This window comes from Macrosteles quadrilineatus, unplaced genomic scaffold (assembly GCF_028750875.1).
Source record: "Macrosteles quadrilineatus isolate MER2022 unplaced genomic scaffold, UCM_ALF_1.0 Scaffold_1__1_contigs__length_201487025, whole genome shotgun sequence".
NCBI lineage: Eukaryota > Metazoa > Arthropoda > Insecta > Hemiptera > Cicadellidae > Macrosteles > Macrosteles quadrilineatus.
Window position 1 is genome coordinate 112,086,603 of NW_026542594.1, and position 16,580 is coordinate 112,103,182.

At 32.3% G+C, this 16,580-nt stretch overlaps 1 protein-coding gene across 2 annotated transcripts in view; it reads left to right on the forward strand.

Annotated features, from left to right (window-relative positions):
• Window positions 1-16,580, forward strand: part of LOC128983360 (atrial natriuretic peptide receptor 1-like) — a 282,494-nt gene that overhangs the window by 159,790 nt on the left and 106,124 nt on the right. For both annotated transcript variants that reach the window (XM_054402630.1, XM_054402622.1), the window contains exon 2: window positions 10,722-11,376. In XM_054402630.1, the coding sequence (XP_054258605.1) occupies window positions 10,866-11,376 (511 nt within the window). In that variant the 5' untranslated portion in view covers window positions 10,722-10,865. The remainder of the gene's footprint in view (window positions 1-10,721; window positions 11,377-16,580) is intronic.

Genomic DNA, 16,580 nt, shown 5'->3' on the forward strand with positions numbered 1-16,580 from the left:
AGAAAGCTCAGTGTAAGTAAAGAGTTGTGATTTAAGGGAGCTGAGTAGGCTATCTTGTTGTATTGTGTAGTGATGATGACATAAGCGACAGTTAATGTCCTATCCCTGGCTGACGAGGCGGCATTGTGTAGGGTGAATGGTCTCTCTAACACCATTCTACAATCTGGTGTCTGGTGTCACGTTAACCCTCGCCGCTCACCATCTCAATCTGAAAACTGACAATTTAAACGAAAATATTACATTTACGTTGGATGTAGGTATTAAAAATTTTGTTCGTAAATTGAAATAAGTTAGTTCTAAAAATTTAGATGTATATTTTTGATACTTTCCCAAATAACATTATAAATTTCTATTTGCATCAAATCTATTCAGCATTATCCATATTTTTCCTTTTTTGCCACGTTGCAGATAACAAATCATACGGTCTACAGAAGACCGTAATTGTACCTGTAATTGTGGGATGTTTTGTAAAAAAAACTAAATGTTATTATATTATATCTTCAAATAAGGGTATACACTAGGATGTTTAATTGAATTGGAACCTGTCTTGAAAACCAAAACTAGTGTTTTGTGAGCTGAGGTTACAATCCAATTAGTGTAGGGCTAGAACTCAGTTGCTAATTAATCAATTAGTTAATTATTATATTGAGCTAGAAATAAACATGACCATGTCTTATAGAAGTCACCCCAGATTAGTGGTAATATTAATGCAAATGGAAATATAAAAAACTTATAGTCGTAAATGTTGTGTTAATAATTTCCGTTAAAAGCTATTTATCTTTGTCTTCTTGTAACATAAATCGAGTTCATTACCAATAACATTGCCAAATAAAGCTTTTAAAATTCCTAAATACACTCATTTTTATATGTAAAATATTATTATCTACAAGTTATTTTTACGTGCAGGAGGACTAAATTATTATACAAAGCCCGTAACCAAACTCCTCTTAGAACCACTCCAATCAAAGTCATTAGCAATCAGTTTGAACAGCGCCTGTCTGGCCCTTGATAACTGGAAATGTTCCTTCTCTACTTCAAGCAAAAATTAATACTTAAAACAACGCACAACAAACTCTACCAATTTCTCAAATTATTGCACCTCAAATTATTCTTTAATACAATATCTGGATACAGTGCTTCGTTAGCAGATGGATGTCAGTTAGTCCTGAGAAAAGTAGATAAGTTTTTGATGATCTAAACTGGACTCAGCTGTCCCTGGTCATAAATGCCTTTTTATAAATGACGCTGGACAAAGGAACAGCTGATCTGTGTCAGTAGAAAGCTTTTATCAATCACGTCATTCATTACTCATCTTTGCCTGAAAATACGAAACCTGAGTTAGAGTTATATAATTCTAATCTTGTACATTTATATCCCTATAGTCTTATTTCTTAAACATAGATCTAATATTTTATTTGATCCACACCAGTTTAAGGTTTATTATACTGTAGTTGTAAATCTGTTTAAAATTAAATTAGTGTAATTGTATAATGGTATACAAAAAAACACAAAAGATTTTGGTTAGGTAATAGTAGACGACAAGTTACATACTTTAAAGATGAGGGGACGGGATATTAGATTACGTGCTCAAAGTAATGCAGAAATAACAAACACAATGTGCAAGTGAACGTACGTAATTAATTCCACAATATTATTTAGAAGAAAAGTCTAATACGTACAATCAGTTATAGTGTCATTCAGTTAACATTGTTATGTGTGGCAACCCTATCAAACAAGTGTAACAAAGTGTTACAGCGCGTCTGCAACCCGTTGTAAAACCCAAATGTTGATGTTCTGGTCTGCTACTAGTTGATGTCTTGTTTGATGCAGGCCTCCCGACCAAGGGAGAAAAATACGTTATATTGTTGCCAATTATTTTTTAGTATTGTTGGTACATTTTAACACTTATCTTATGGTATGCTAGGTTATAAAAGTGGTCTAACTGTTATTGCTTTAAATCTTGACTATCATATAATTTTATATCGTCTAATCATATACTAATTTCAATCAATTAAGTTTATAAAGATTTTTAATACTGGTCATCAAAACGAACCAATTAAAAATCAATTACCAATCTTTTTTTGTAGTTTCTATAAATTTCTACGAATGAAAAAACAAGTATAAATATTTTAGTACAGTTCAAGGAATACCTTATGAATTTTTATCAGTGACCAGAAAGCATTTTAATAATTTCCTGGATTATTATGATAATAAAAATCGAGGCATAAAATTATAACTAACTATATTAACAACCACACATAATTGGACGATTTGCTTTAAACTTGAAATATTATTTACGATAGCTCATATTCTATGTATAACTACAAACTCAAATAGTGTACATGTTTTTTTTTTCTTTTGATTGATCGAAGTTTGTCAATTTGAAAGCTAGTTAAAATGAAAAACGAAAGTGGTTCTATAAATATAACTAGTAAAGACAAGCCAATGTTATTTACGCTGCCTCTAACAAATTGTTGATGTTACTGATTACATCAGCAGGCGAGGAGACGTGGCCACGGCCCAAGACTGGCCCGTTACTCTCACAACCACTGTAATTGTTTTGTCTGCACTCAAAGCTAATTTGTATAAGTAGATGTCGTCATTAACATTGTGGTCCATTTAATTGATACGTAGGGCCAATCTATAAACCCGCAAAAATAATAATCCACAAGCTTAATGACACTGTTATGTTTTGTAGGTATTTATTTACCTTAAAAGTAGTTAAAAGCTATATTAATCTGCATATTAGCATCAAAGTAGTGTCTTTCATTGTCCAGTGAATTGAAAACTTAGGAGAAAAAAAATCAACCATGTATTATAAAACCAAACTTGGCCAAAGTGAATACCAAGTTTCAGCAAAGATCAGATTAAGCTATTATACCTCAATAGATGAAAATACATATTTCATTACAAGGAATGTATTTTCGCTCATTAATAAATATAAAAAAATGTTTTCATGACCATAGGTTTTGTGGGGAAGGTGAAGGATATGATACCATTTAGTATACAGATAATAAAAGTTTTGTTCTCCCCTTAAAATAAAACTACATACATTTTGGCGAAAATTGACACAAATTACATTAATCAGCTATATGAATTCTTGGAATTCTCTACAAGATAATAAGTAGTCGTCCTCTACAAGCTTGAGTGCTAGAAGTCGGATTGAAGTTTCATAATGGTATAGCAACTATAACATTAGAGTTTTGTCACATCTTTAAAAGGGGCGCACTGATTTCGAGCACGAAAATCCAAAACGCGGTGAAATCGAGCATTGCACTGAAGCGGCAATAATGGGTTCCCTAATCCTATGGTGATTTCGAGCATTTGGCCTTCCTAGAACTTTAAGGATGATTAAATAGGGGAAGATGAGAAACAAATTCAAATCAAACTACCACATTTATTTCCTGACCTTGTGGCCTACACACTTGACAAAAGTTAACAAATTAATGTGCGAGTCCCTCAGTTGTTTTAGTTTCAAATCGATAAACTTTTGCCGTACTAGGGCGACCTTCCTTTGCTCTGCTTCTTCTCTGCGCAACGCACTGTTCAGTCGTATGTACGTTTCGGTTTTGGCACTTTGTAAATATTTCATGAAAACAAAAATGTTTGGATGAGACGACGCACAACCCATGTTGAAACGTGAGTGGAAACTCTCGCACGAGTTGGTCGTCCTACAAAGCTCAGTAAAAGCAGCTGCCCAGATCTGTGGTGGGTAAACGCATCATCCTTGTCGATATATGTCTCCACCAAGTAATCTGAGAAAATGACGAGTTTCTCGCATGTTGGCTGGATGAAAATGAAGTCGCAGAAAGCCTCGTCTTAAGCATTCTTGTAATAAAGTCATACGCTGCATACCGCTGCCGTTCCGGGTGTGTCCCTTACAACGTACGTGCTGTACCTTTGAAACCCTTCTTTGTGTGAATCATTACTAGAAAATTGCAATATGTGTGTAAATATTATCAATTATCAATCATTGAGATGGGGACGCCACCTAGGTGCGTATTTTAACCCAAATATGAGTGAAGGATGAGTGTAGAATGGTGTGAGATGATCTGTGTAGCTTTGTTACCGACTAAGATCAGCGGTTTCATTAGTCAGGATCATTTATTTAAAGCCCAATGATCAGGAACAGCTGGGTCCAGTTTCAAACCATCAAAAAGCTACGGACTTTTCTCAGGATCGAACCGGCGATCTTATGATTAGTTATTATTATATTTATTTTTATTTATTATGTAGGCTATTCCACATTTTTTATTTAGAAGGGTTTTTAAATCCACGGCGCAGCTAAACTGTATGTACTAAGTAAATTTCATCCACATTGGATTTAATTTTTCATTGTTAAATAAACAAATATTTATTCCATTCACACTTAAATATCACCTTAAACATGTCAGATGTATTCTCTATTTAGATACCATTACGTTTAACGCGTACTTAGTACTTTTCTGACACGGGAAAGGTAATTTAGAGGGTTTTTAGTAAAATAATAAAAGCTTAGGATGGAATAAACCAATTTTTCAAATGTGATCAAATATTTCCAAAAACAAGCAAACTAAAACAGTTAACCTATTCTGCAAAAGAATAACTTGAGGGTTTTAGATTTACGATATTTTGAATTTTTGTCGTATAAATTAAATTATTTGAATCAATTTTCAATTTGAATAATTTGTGTAAAATTGTGTAAAGAGTAATAGGGAAACGGAACCCAAATTTACCCTTTAAAACCACCATAGTTCTCCGTCCACATCGTCAGATCATGCTTGTTCACAAACTCGTTCGAATAAATTTTGATTTAGATATTTATACTCACAACTAGGCACTATACCCGTGCCTTGCAACGGGGCCAGTATGCAAAAGATATAATGTTCAATTGTTGGTTCTTTGAAAATACCTTAAAATGGTTTCACACGCACAATTTAATTAAAAAACAAAATTAAACCATATTACTTAAATTTATAATATTGTAGTACGTTTTTGTTAACTCAGACTGTGAACACCTATTTAGGCTACCTAGGATCAAAAACCAATGATAGATGTTAAGGTATTTCATCAATGAACAGTTAGATGCATTGTCCTTCCAGGCCTGGAGGTCCCATGCTCGAAATCACCACAGGATTAGCGATCCTATTACTGCCGCTTCAGTGAGTGCTCGAAATCAGTGCACCGTTTAAAAGATAATTAAGAGAAGTGACATCAGGACCGTCATATAAAAAAAAAATAAACCCATTAAAATTGCTAGTGGTAAAGATTCTTCAAGCCACTCTAACGATAATTAAGGATTGCTGTGGTCTGTTTTGAACTATCAAAATATATAGATTTTCTACTCAGATATATACAGCGCAAGATAGTAATCAGTATAGATCGTCAGCTCAAAGCTTAGAATATTCAATATATATTTAAAGGCTTTATTGAACCCGTCTTTCCTAGACAATTAATTGGGTTTTAAATAAATTGAGTTAAAAGAGTAATCAGTTGATTATATAAGGTACAAAGCTGTCATCTCAGCGTTTCAACAATCATCATACTCATCATCGATGATTACTTCGTAATCGTGATATATTGATATAAATATAATTATATTTGCGTTTGATGTATATTTAAATATACATCGTAATCATATTTGCTTTAAAATACACTTTCAGGAATTTTTAACATAAGTGTGTATCTCTAAATGAATACATAGATATCTATTTAAGGTACCTGGTTAGTCTGTGTGTTACAATCACTGTTTGTGTGCAATATTGTTACATGAAATTTATTAAAAATACAAACGTAGATAAAATCTGTACATCAAAGGTTTGCGCTGGAATTTCTCAAACCTCTGTTGCGGAGGAAAACATTTAGGTATATGTAGAGTATAGAAGGCGAAAAGACAAAACAACCTTAATCCGTTATATTTTTGTGTGTAATGTTTTTACCAATTTAAAACATGCCAATTAATATCACATCATGACGTTTAAACTCAGTTTTTATATTCAATATTTAACTTTATTATCTGAAGATATATTGTTTGGAAATATAAACGCAGGGTTATTGCACTATCGCATCTAGCAATTTATGGAATTAAATAATTGAAGAAGGCCGTGGAATTAAATAGAAGATATAATAAGAACTTCTTCCCTTATATAAGAAAACATAAGTATTCTTTACTCTAAATCGCACCGGTCCGAAATGAAAATATAGTTACTGCAAATTTATAAAAACTCAGCTTATTTTGCTGGTCACGTACAGCCCTCCTTTAACCCAAAGAGTGTGAAAAGAAAAGTAAACAGAGGAACACGTTGAGTGCAAAAACATTTCTTGAGCTATATATTTTTGAAACTTTAAGTTTAATTGTCATTACTTACTTTTCAGGATACTAGCTTTGAGACGTTATAGGGTATAAGATTACAACAGAGCGTATTATTCAATAGGTCTATAAAAGTAAAGACGTAAGTCAGAAGTTAATGACACGAAATATAATAAGTTGGAACGTTGAACTACGTTTTGCATCACTAGTGATCGAGTTTTCCCTTAGTAGAAATAAGTATTTGTGTTTTTAAGCAAGAACCTACTGATAATGGTCTACTGATAATGTTTATATATTGGCATTCTATATAAACTATTGCCATTGTTATTAAAGTCTAGTTAACAAATTATCTAGTCTAAGATATCATTTGCGAACCTAACAACTGAATTCAAAGTGTGTGGCAATGACTAAAACTGCTATCTAAACTGTTTAAACAAATCTGTATATGTTTCCTTTAAACTCTTGTCTCAAATTACATTTGGAACCTTTTAATTGAAATGTTGCATTATGTTACAACAATGAGGGAAAGATAGTATTTCCAATTTATATGTGTTTAGATCAAAAGCGACGGTTTTTGCTTATTTATTGTAGTCAATGTTTTTGATCACAAACTTATTTTATCAGGACTCAGATATCTGGTTATTGATTGTGATCACGACATTACTGTATTTCTAAACCAACCTATTTAAACCAAATCTGACCCCATTTCAGTAATCATAGAGTACGATAGTAAAAAACTACTTTTGAAGATTTCAATATAGGTAAATCATTAACGAAATATATATCTTATACCAATAATTAATCAAATGTATACAGCCTAGACATTTAAGATATATATCTGAAAAATTATAGGTGTAATAAGAAAGTGAATTCAGCAGAAATTCAAAGTGACACAATTTATTTTACTTTGTTAGTTAAAGCTGAAAGGTAAACCTAGCAAAGTTGTAGCTGTAAAGTTGAGCACCGCAGATGTTCGTCGCCGGTGTCAAGCCGTCAGGTGTAGTGACAACTTTGACTACAAACTTTACCGAGAACGAACACTTTTACTATAAAGAAGGGAATAAAAACAAGTGATGAGAAGATAATTTTTACCGGTCACTTTAAAATCAATATCTTCTTTGAAATGAATATCAGTCGATGAGGTGGTCCTTACTTATCTAATTTACACTAACTCACCAGACAAAAGTTTTAGGCCTAAACAGTTGTGGTTGAAACATTTGGTATTAAATACTTAGTCGTCTAATTAGGTTAGGGTTTCAAAAGATTATGGTTTTCTACATATTCTAATATGTATGGCAATAATACTGACCTCACTTTGAATCAAATTTTTAAATCATAAATGCTCAATCCGTTTTTCTGAGTTGGCGTTTTAAAAGTGTTAGTAAATCTTTACGTTCCTATTATTATGATATTGTGAATATTTTATTTTGTTAAAATAAAACTAATAATAAATTATACTTGTTATCATATTTTTTAAATTAATTTACTGCCTTCAAATAATCAATATCAGATTTTCATGCACCTGTAGGTTAAGTATTAATTTAGAAAACATCGTGATAAAGGGTATGAAAAACAAAACCACCTTACTTACACCCCTTATACCTTTTAATCAAAATTCTTTTGATTGCGGTGTTTTAATTCGTCTCATTGAACTGCAGATATTATACTTGGTTATAGAAGGGATATTGAACATTTCGATATGCCTCATAATTTTAATATATATCGTCATGTATCGCACTGCAAGAGGTGCAGTGCCAAATATACAAGTCAAATAGCTATCATAAATACAATAGTACAATAGTATACAATAGTGTTTGAGAACATTCCAAAAAGAATTCTCACAACTCAAATAGTGGACTCTCTCAGCAGATAATAATCTTAAAGTTTACAACTTCATCTACTCACATTTTGTCATTCGGTTACTAAGGCTGATGACGTTTAACTATGTATTTTCCTTTTATTTGTCTGTATGCAAAATATATCAAGCAGGGAATTGTCACAGTTTACGATTGTAATTAAGTAGCATAAGGTTTGTTGAAACGGAATATTACAAGTCAAGCGTGTAAGCGAAGAACGTAAAGTTGGTTAACTGTAAGCGGCGAAGTGGCTAAATCTGAAGTCACGCCACCACGGCACGTCAGCATTAATACAAGACCGTTTCATGGTTTGATAACTGTTTGCACAACAGGTTTACTGTACAACATTGTTATTCTGACTTTCATCAAACATTTAATCCTATAGTCTGTCAAAAAAAATCATTGTTGAGGAAGTAATGAGATAAAGATACATGATTTCCTTATAAACACTCATAAACACTCTTTTACGGCAACCTATACTATACTATATACCTTAAAAAAATAGACGTTTCTGAATTTTGAAAGCAAATCAAAATGTGTACGTTAGCTTAAGTACATCAAACCCCATTTCAGAATTATACTGAAAATAGTAGCTAGTGGGAATTTAACAATGTTAGGCTAGTAATTAAAATTGTTATCCAGTTGAATGTTAGATTATAGCTTAAAAGGACAATAAAAGGACAGGATTAAAATGCCTTGTTGGTTTTTAAAAAGCTTGTTTGAACCCGATCGCAAAAGTTGCTTAATTAAGTTGGTGGTATGGTTTCTGTCTCATAACCATAATTAGAGACATATCTGAAAAAAATCATTACAGTCTAAAACTTGTAATGCCAATCGATCAACTTTTTAGTGTTACATGTCTTTCTTGATATTCTATTCATTGCCCGACTCTGAGCTGAAAATATGCTTTAAATGTTTCTAAAGAAATTATCCACATATCAATTTTATTGTTGGCCTTTTTATTGTTTCAACGATACAAATAACAAACTGTAACTGAAAATGGATGTGCACAGAAATGAGCACTTAAATTAAAATGAGACTGACTTTGGTTGATTAATATACTGCATGAAAAAAAAAAACGGTATATGAAGGTTTGATACTTATTTGTCACCCGGAAAACTAATAAGCATATTAGAATGCTAGCTATATACGTTAAGATTTATAGCTCTACCAACAAGATTTTTGTCACTTAGGTTTACATTTGTACGGTGTTTGTTTGCCTTGATTTATTTTCCATACAGGTATCTATTTGTTACATATTGTTCATCCACTTACATCAAGGTTTGTACAAAAGAACGCCATATCTTAGAACAACTAACTTTGCCATTATCCGTTCCTGGGAAACAAACGAGCTGTCGAAATCGGATATATTGTTGCGACCACAATCTAAATGCGGTCTCCTATATCTTAACTAGTACATCCTTTTATGCAGGAATATATTCAAACCATCAACAAAATTTTAGAGTTTAACCTTTTAAAATCAACTTTTGACTTTAAAAGTAAATATATTTATACAAAACTTTTAAATAACAACTTTTTAATGTACAATAAGAAATTGTCTGAATTTATTCTACTTTTGGATACAGTTAAATATAAGTCTTATTATAATTTTTTGTGCTTAAATTAAGTGCAATAAGTGCAGTTCAATTAATTGTTAGCTATCACAAAATATCTACTTAGCCCACCTACTTAAAATAGCTCTGATGTGTCCTGTAAAAGCTGAATTTATTTCCGGACAACCTGTAAAAAAGATTAAGGTTGCAGCCACTTTTCAGTAATACACTCGAAAATGTGTATAATTTGTACTTATAACAAAAGGTTGTACCTATTTACCTTTATTACCTTTATTAAAATATACATTCAACAAGTATCAACAAGTATAATTGAATATTAGTGTACGGTACATACTTTGATTTTATATGGATTCACAAAACAAGCTACATCATAAATCTAATTCTAGACAGCTGCCACCCGTCACCTTCTCGTGTCATGAATTTAGATTATTTACAAATACAAAGTGATTGATTGGCTAGCCAAGAATTGAAAGATGCATTTTTGACTAACTAGTATTTTAACTGGCTATGTCCATTGATTTATATACTTAGTTGGATTCATGAAATTTAATTTTGGTCTGCGAGTATTTCTGACGTAAAGGAAATATTTGTAAATATAACAATGTATTATTATAGCAGGAATGTACAATTTGAATAGTATAATTGTTATAGTACATATATAATGATGTTAGAATAACAGTGTTTAATGGGGTTGGCTAGGTGATTTACCAATGTAAATAATTAACATTCAATCCTTCAATGTAAAGTGTTTTAGATTTAAGTATTAATTGATGAGTTTGCTCAAGCTGTTTTAATTTTAAGTCTGATGCGTGTTTTGCCAATTTTGCCAACATTGAGGAAAATTTTAAGAATGCTCTCTCGCATGAATAGCCACAGGTTTTTGTTTATCAGGATGATTTAATAAGGAAAATTTTTATAAAAGAAACACTAAGTCAACTTTAAAATGTAATGCTTCCTTATTTACATATATATCAAGTAATTCTCGTGTTTTGTGTGTTTCAGGTTGAAAACAGCTGTGTTCTACTTCCGTGTCGTAGACCGTTCCATGTAGACGTTACAGTATATACATATCGACTCGATGATAAGACTTTTCTTTCAGTCCGTTCTGTGCCCGCTGTGATGGCGGTGTAAGGGTAGACACCAACTATGGGGGGTCCGCGAGGGGGGAGTGGCAACTCACCACTTCACCTCGACCTACCGAAGCGGCACCTATCCCACATTCAGCACCTATTTTATCAAATATTTCGATACCTCGTAAAACAAAAGCGACCGATGGGAACTCTAGTAGGTTTAGTTGTACAAAGTATGATTCGCTTGTTACTCGTCGTATTTTTTATTCGGTTCGGCAAGGGTGCGAGTACCCGACCCCGCGAAGTCGCGTTAGGTGTATTCGTGTTATTATTGGTCGGGACGGGCGTTGACGCGGGGGCGGGGACGGCTCCTCGGGCACTGATGACAGCCATCGCCCCCAACGACACGGCCGCCAACGAGCAGACCCTGCAGCAGATCCTGCCGCCGGTCATGCTGGCTGTCAAGGCCGTCACAGACCCCGTCACTGGCATGCTGCCTGGCTGGAACATCACGCTGATACATCGCAACTCCGAGTGTTCCTCCACCACCGGACCTCTGGCCGCCTTCGAGCTGCACAAGGACGCAGGTCAGTCAATAACCTGAAAACAGCTCAATAAATAATAGAAAATACCATGAAAATGCCAATACTATCGATAAATATAATCACTTAACCAAACTAAGTTAGTTTTATAATTCAGAGCTTTAAAAACTGCTTTACACAAATTATTGTAAAATATTTCGTATTTCCAAAAGTGTCCTGATGCTTTATTTTTTCAATTAGCAAGTCATAGTCCAAGGTTAGGAGACCCCATACCATTATATTGAAAACCTGTTTACAATATAAGGTTTAGTAAAATATCTCAATTATTTCTTATTAATTTGTACTTATATCTTAAATTCAGTTAGATTTCGAATGCGTTTCGCTATATTATTAGTTTGAAGCACATCAGAAATCTTACAAACGTATTATTTTCTACTCTTTTTTATTAAGAAATTATGTTTAGTGCGAGGGAAATTTATTATATAGCTAGTTATCAGTGTTTCGAGTGAATTAAATTCTGCTTATGCTTAACATTTTTCATAGGCTACAGAAACAGACGAACCTGACAATATGGTGGATGGCTTGGTGATTTGAAGAAAATCCTTCACCTTGGTTTCTCTTTGTTTTCAGATGGAGGCTGAATTCATCCACATATTTGTAGCTAATTAATTTATTAATGCCTGTGTTGTGTGCTTCGACTATGACTAAAAGTAGGCATTCCAATCCTATGTTGAAGATGTTGTTAGTTCTAGAATCAATATAAACATGGCGAAATTCAGCGCCACCAACAAATGTTAATTTAAATTCCTAACTTCTGTTGGAAACGGTAACCTTTTACCTAAGCCAAACTGAAGAGCAGCTTACTGCATGTTCAAACATCTTGTACTCTACATAATTATTTTAGCAACAAAATCCAAGGGGAATAATCAAGTTCTGTGCAGTAGCACTCTATATGAGTAACTATTTGACTACGTTCTTTTATAATAACAGATTTGTAAACCTATGTTTTGCCTTTTATTATATTTTGAAGGGGCTGACTTGAATGTTGTGGTTAAATCTGGCTTTCTTCGATTGACTTAACTACGTGAAATAAATATGTTTTCTATAGCTGCAGTTCAAGACGCATAATATTAATATAAAAACAACAATGCACTTCTATCGGAATAAAAAATTACACTGGCCTTAACAAATGCTTATTGGTCGCAAGAAAAATTTAGCCATGGTTTTTATTAAAACTAACTATAGATTTACGACCAAAATAGCTTGTTCAGTAATTTTTGCTCTGTTGCATTTTGACGATTGGTTTTGAATAAAATACCGAAAAAGGGTTTTTTAGGTGTTACTTTTGAGTATTTTATTAATTGCTTGTTTTCATGGTTGGAAAGGCCAATAACTCAACTCCACTAGTTCAATGCAACTGAAACAATATAAATATTTATAACGGAATGAAAGTTGATAATAAAACCATACAAGTACAAGAAAGCTTTATTTGAATGCCATTTCCGTTCTGCTGGATTATCGAACTTCTATAAATAACTCTGTGGAATTTTTCCATTTCGGTGAATGCACAAATAACCATAGACTAATAAATATGTAGAACTATGCATTTCTTACCATATTGCATACTTACTGACAAATACCCAATCCCACGAATTGAAGATGTCTTCTCTAACACGAATAAATGTTGATAATTCTGCACATTACACATTAGTAATGCTTATCTCCACCTGCCAATGGATGAAGAAGAGTCTAGACATACCATAAGTACTCATTTGGGACTTAATAGAGTAAATCGAATGATGTTTGGCAAAAACGTTGCACCAAGTATTCAATATGTTTTATGTTATCTTTGCCTATCGATACAATAGTCAATTATGTAATATTGTTTTTAGTTGATAAATAGTTACGTTGTAAAATAGATTTTCGTAGAGGGTATTACCTATTAAGTAGTAGGAGTATTACCTATAAAGAATCGACGGTCATGTTGGTAATTTACTGAACTTAGCTTAATAACTAATTGAGCAAAGCGTGCTACACAGTAGATACACGTTTTTAATTGTAGAATATGTTTATAACTGTAAAGGATAAGTATTAAATGCTTGGTGGAGGATTCCAATTGCTTAAGGGAAGGATAATTTGATATAAGACAGCATGTATCATGTGAAAGCTCACTGCGAGTTTTCTAGGTCTAAAACTCTCTTATGCAATAATATTCTTAATTTCTTATTTTGTATTCATCCAAGCCATTGAAGTTTCTCACTTTTATGTTACGGAACGCTCTAAACTCTAAATTATTGACATCAATTACTTTTAGGCGCCTTAATTTCCAAACAGCATACCAACTTGAGGGATTTCACTGCACTCTTACCAATGTAAAGTTTGTATGCAAATTTTGTTAGGAAACCCTCTACAAGATGGTATTATATTTAACGATAACTACATTAATTTACGAAAGACAAAGTATGAATGAATTATTAGCTACCCTTTTCTCTATGAACCGTACAATCATTATTTACTGTAGTTGTTAAATGCTCTTAAACACATTTTTTTAGGGGTTAAACTATTATTTTATGAATGTAATTAAATATAAGTATTACTGCTTTTAAAAGCTAATTGAAAAATATAACCAAAGCTAAGTACTTTAATAAGCGAGTTTCATACTACTTCTTAAGAAGAAATTCTTTTTCATTGAAACTTTTGAAATTACCTGTTCAAATACTCTGAGATCAAGAACTTTTATGAATCTTTCATTTACTCCCCAATTTAAAGAGCAATTCTAAGTTTCTTTCAAACTTCATCTAATATTATGAGCCCCAAATGCTATCTGGAGAATGGAGTGAGATTTGAATTAGTAATTTCCTAAAGCCTGTACAGTATTACTGTCAACAATGTTTCATGACTTACAATACTGATGATTAGCAGGAATAACCATGTACCCTTTACTTTTGATTTGATTGACTACGTAATTGTAATTTAAAATTTTTATCAGAAAACTGTCTAAAAATGGTTGGTTCCACTCTACGGAATTGAACCACTCAACCTTATGCTAGAAAGTATCATTAATTACTAGCACAATGCCAATTAACATCTGGGTCCAATACAAAGCCTGCTTATAGGATCGGATTTATTTACGTTTTAAATTAAAAGTCACCTCCTCGATCTCTTGGAATTTAAAGGTTAATTATTGTTGTATATACTATAATTATACAAATGTAAAGAAATTGTAGTTACGCTATTATCAATTCTTATTTGAACCTATTACATATGCACCAAAGTACTCTGTATACATAATAATATACTGTTATGTATACTGTATATAATTAAATTGTAATAAAATGTTAGAACATTTTTCACAGCTTCCTCTATTTAGTGCTTTAAAACAGTTCTATTTTATCACATTGAATCGGATTAAATTGCGTCTTATCCTCTTCGTTGTATTAAATTTCCATCCGTTTCATTCAATTAATATTTAAAGCTTAATCTTTTTTTAAATATACAATATGAAAGTAAGTTCTTTACTCAAAGTAATCTAAAGTAGTAACTGAAATGTATATTGCATTACAAATGCATAGCTCTACTACTGTGTTTATTAGGGTTACAAAGAAGTCTCATTACAGTATTAATGTTTTACTCATGCAATTTAAAATTTACGAGAGTGACCTGCCGTGGAAGTCATACATTTCAAAGTTAATATAGATGTTAATCAGCTGAGTTTCGAAGTCACCCCACTCTAATTTGGAAGTAATTAGAGTTATAATTAGCATCGCTTGTCACCATCGTCGTCGACGGCCAGGTGTGCTAAGCATCCCCCATCCCACCCATAACTACTCGCGCATTTTGGTATAAGTTGATACAATTAGGTTTTTAATCCTCTGATGCTTTGTTCTCTACATTTCTTACACAAACCTCATGTCATTTAAATACCTCTTTGTTTGTTTTTGAATAAACATAGTTTTTCTAAAAATATGTATCTGTTTCTATTTTATACGTTTTTATTTAAAATAACACCTTGCCCAGGAAACTAATGCGAGTGTTATTTAACAATTGTAATCATTTTAAATTCACCCTTAAGGAATTCCATTCTAAGAACTTGAAAAGAATACTCATGTTATCTATGCAATGGTTACAGAAATACTAAAAGTTATTCGGTTGCAGCTATTACTAATAAAATCATGACACTTGGTATGTAGTTACTGTTAAAAGTATTACAAACAGCGACAATGTGGTGGTATTGTAATCAAACAAGTAAGTTCCTCTTTTACTAGAGACACTACGAGAAACTAAGTTGCAATGCCTCTCTCCACAATCACTGTCATTAAATAGGAGAAACCGATGTAGTTTTGATATAACATTACGAAACAGTACTGTATGCTCAAATATAGTTTCGTATAATATTTTGGTATATTGTAAATTACTATAATATTCTTTTAATATATAATTAAGGAATTACAGTATAATAAATACTAGAGGTCGTCCAGTGGTCGAAAACTCGACCAAAAATATGTGGGCCTAATTTGCAGACTTCTCTATTTTTTACCCAATGCTGGAAATAAAACACGTGATTGGAATTTATTCAATTTTTTTTAGATTTTGTGTTCATATTTTGTTGTTATTTCGTTACCAGCATAGCAATCCAAAAGGCCTATGCACATTTTTTTAAATTTTAAATTCATTTTTCGCGCTTATTTTTTGCCTTTTTAATTTATAAAGGGATTCTGCACACATACAGGAAAATATCTTTCAAACAGTATTCGTATAGTTTCCTTACGATGCACGATCTGAGAAAAAAAGTTTTAAAGAAACATGCTTGTCTATTAATACATAGATAAATATGACGATAAATATTAGCAATCATTCTTATTTAACTGTTGTTATACTTTATACACATAATAGTTCTTGCCATCATCAAATATTATGCTGATAAAAATTTTGCCAAATATTTACTCTTTATGTGTAATTAAATAATTGTGCGTGTTAATTTGCAACACAATGCGTATTGGGGATGTACGGGTTTGGTGTTTATTGCTGTGTTGGACTGGAGATGTATCCGCCCAGGTGTTAAAGGAACTCTACTCTCCAATTTGTCGATGTCAAGATGATAGTCCGTTGTCGATGTCGATGTTGTTTTCCTCAACTCAATACGTCTTTATTTCTCTTGTAAAACGAAGCCCACGAAGTGGAATGTGGATATTATATATATTGCAACAAATAATCTACATAGGTGTATTATAAATAAAATAAAAAATACA